Genomic DNA, 2,129 nt, shown 5'->3' with positions numbered 1-2,129 from the left:
AAAAATATATTGTCGCACCGCGCTATGCATTTTAAATAATAATTTTCAGTATTGATATCCAGATTAAAAGATTTTTTTATGTACTGCCATCTAATTTTAATGTATTAATATTAAAAATAAAAAATTTTTAAAAAATATTATCTCAAGAAAACAAATATTATAATTGACAAAGCACGGTCGAATGATGTTTCTGGGCATTTCATCCGGCCAAAAATGACTAGAGAATTGACGGAGAGGGGTTTTTGGAAACAAATAATAGCACTTTGGAAGAAAACATCCAAAGGGACCATACAAAGATAAGAGAGCATAAAAAACAAAGACTAGGTGGTCAAGCCATATTTGCTGACCATACATGTAACAAGCCATCAACAATGGAAAAAACTGAGCCATCAACAATGGAAAAAACTGTGACCATTGACTTCAGAATACTAGCTGACTCGAAAATACTAGCTAGGCACAAAGTCGTGCATCATCTGGATGAAAGAGGTCAAAACAACAGCAGCAGCACAAAAGGGATGATATTATGAACACAACAACACGAAGGTCCATCATGACCACTGGATTTGAATCCAACGGTTGATTCCAGACGTTGACTCAAACCATCGGTCTTCTGAACTTGATTTCCCTTTACATGATTGTGCATGGCGCCGAGGTATAGTACTCTTCACAAACATATGTACTTCTGCACACATAGTAACCCCTACTTCGGCAACTACAACAACCATCTCCACATACATCACACCGTGACCTACTTCGGCAACTACAACAACCATCTCCACATCCATCACACCCTGACCTACTTCGGCAACTACAACAACCATCTCCACATCCATCACACCCTGCCCTACTTCGGCAACTACAACAACCATCTCCACATCCATCACACCCTGCCCTACTTCGGCAACTACAACAACCATCTCCACATCCATCACACCCTGACCTACTTCGGCAACTACAAGACTTTTCACAACATGTGCATGGTTTTGGTTTTGGTTCTGGTTTTTGTTTTGGTTCTGGTTTTTTTTTTGGTTCTGGATCTGTTTTAGAATTCTTCGCTGGTGGCGGCTTGATCTCAACGCACTTGACAGTTGGACCTCCTTTGCTGTATATTTTTTTCTTGATCTTTTCAGGACAGCAACACACCACAGTGATTGTCACCGTGTTTTCCTTCTTGTCATATGTCTGGTTCTGGATTTCTCTTGTTCATTAATTAACATCATCAAATCCACAAAACTTAGTCACTTCCTTTGGTCATAAAAACAACTCAAACCTAGCACTGTTCCTAAAGAGAAAAAAAGAAAGACTCACGAGGGATATCACACAGTACTCTCTTGATTTTCTTGTGGCATTTTTCGCATCCAAGGTCAACCACCTTAATCACCATCGTTGTGACTTTCTGTAACAGTAGTACGTAGTTAGTGCATGCATTTTGTAGAGGACCTCACCATGATCATTAATCCCAATAGAAAACAAAGAAAATCTCACGATAAATTTATAGACAGAAAGATTGGAAGAACTCAAAACATGTTCATGGAAGAATCCGCTGTAGAGATTATCAAGAACTTGTACATATATAGGACCTCCACGTAAAAAGAAGAAAAGCCAAATTAAGAGGATGCATTAAAAGATAAATTAACACATACAATATATATCATACCGTTTCTGCCATGGTTTTGTGTATGCTTTGATCCGATGAGACGATGGATATTATCGAGAGTATATATAGAGAGGTGTTGGGGGGGTGGGGTGGGGTAATTAAGATAAATACATGCATCTGATACATGTGAGGCCTTAATTTAATTGTCCTTGCATTTTCAGACCAATAAGATGAGGAAATGTGGACTTGGGAGTGGAAACTTCATGCAACCATCGTAAATACCGTCGCTGCTGACCCAACAAGCTTTCATCAGCAACAGATGGTTTTGATGTGCACATCTCACCTTCTATTTTGTTAATCAATTCCAAGGTTAAACTCGTATACTAAAAAAAAAAATATTTTACTTAATGTATTAGGTTAATATAAAGGATTGTTTCTTAAAACCATTGAAAATAAAAAATCATTCCATGTATAATATGGTTATCTATACAATGAAAAAAAAATATAGAACAAGGATATTTAAAAAAATCTA

General features: G+C 37.2%; 1 protein-coding gene across 1 annotated transcript in view; it reads right to left on the bottom strand.

Annotated features, from left to right (window-relative positions):
- LOC105115225 (uncharacterized) overlaps positions 1–1,764 on the bottom strand; it is a 10,219-nt gene extending 8,455 nt beyond the window's left edge. The window contains exons 1-3 of the mRNA XM_011012068.1: positions 1,658–1,764; positions 1,309–1,396; positions 941–1,196 (exon numbers count right to left, since the gene is read on the bottom strand). Of these exons, the coding sequence (XP_011010370.1) occupies positions 941–1,196; positions 1,309–1,396; positions 1,658–1,669 (356 nt within the window). The 5' untranslated portion in view covers positions 1,670–1,764. The remainder of the gene's footprint in view (positions 1–940; positions 1,197–1,308; positions 1,397–1,657) is intronic.
- Between the last annotated feature and the right edge of the window lie 365 nt (positions 1,765–2,129).

This window comes from Populus euphratica, unplaced genomic scaffold (genome assembly GCF_000495115.2).
Source record: "Populus euphratica unplaced genomic scaffold, PopEup_1.0 scaffold665.1, whole genome shotgun sequence".
NCBI classification, from domain to species: Eukaryota; Viridiplantae; Streptophyta; class Magnoliopsida; order Malpighiales; family Salicaceae; genus Populus; species Populus euphratica.
Note: the sequence above shows the minus strand (reverse complement) of the source record. Positions and strands in the feature narration are given on the sequence as shown.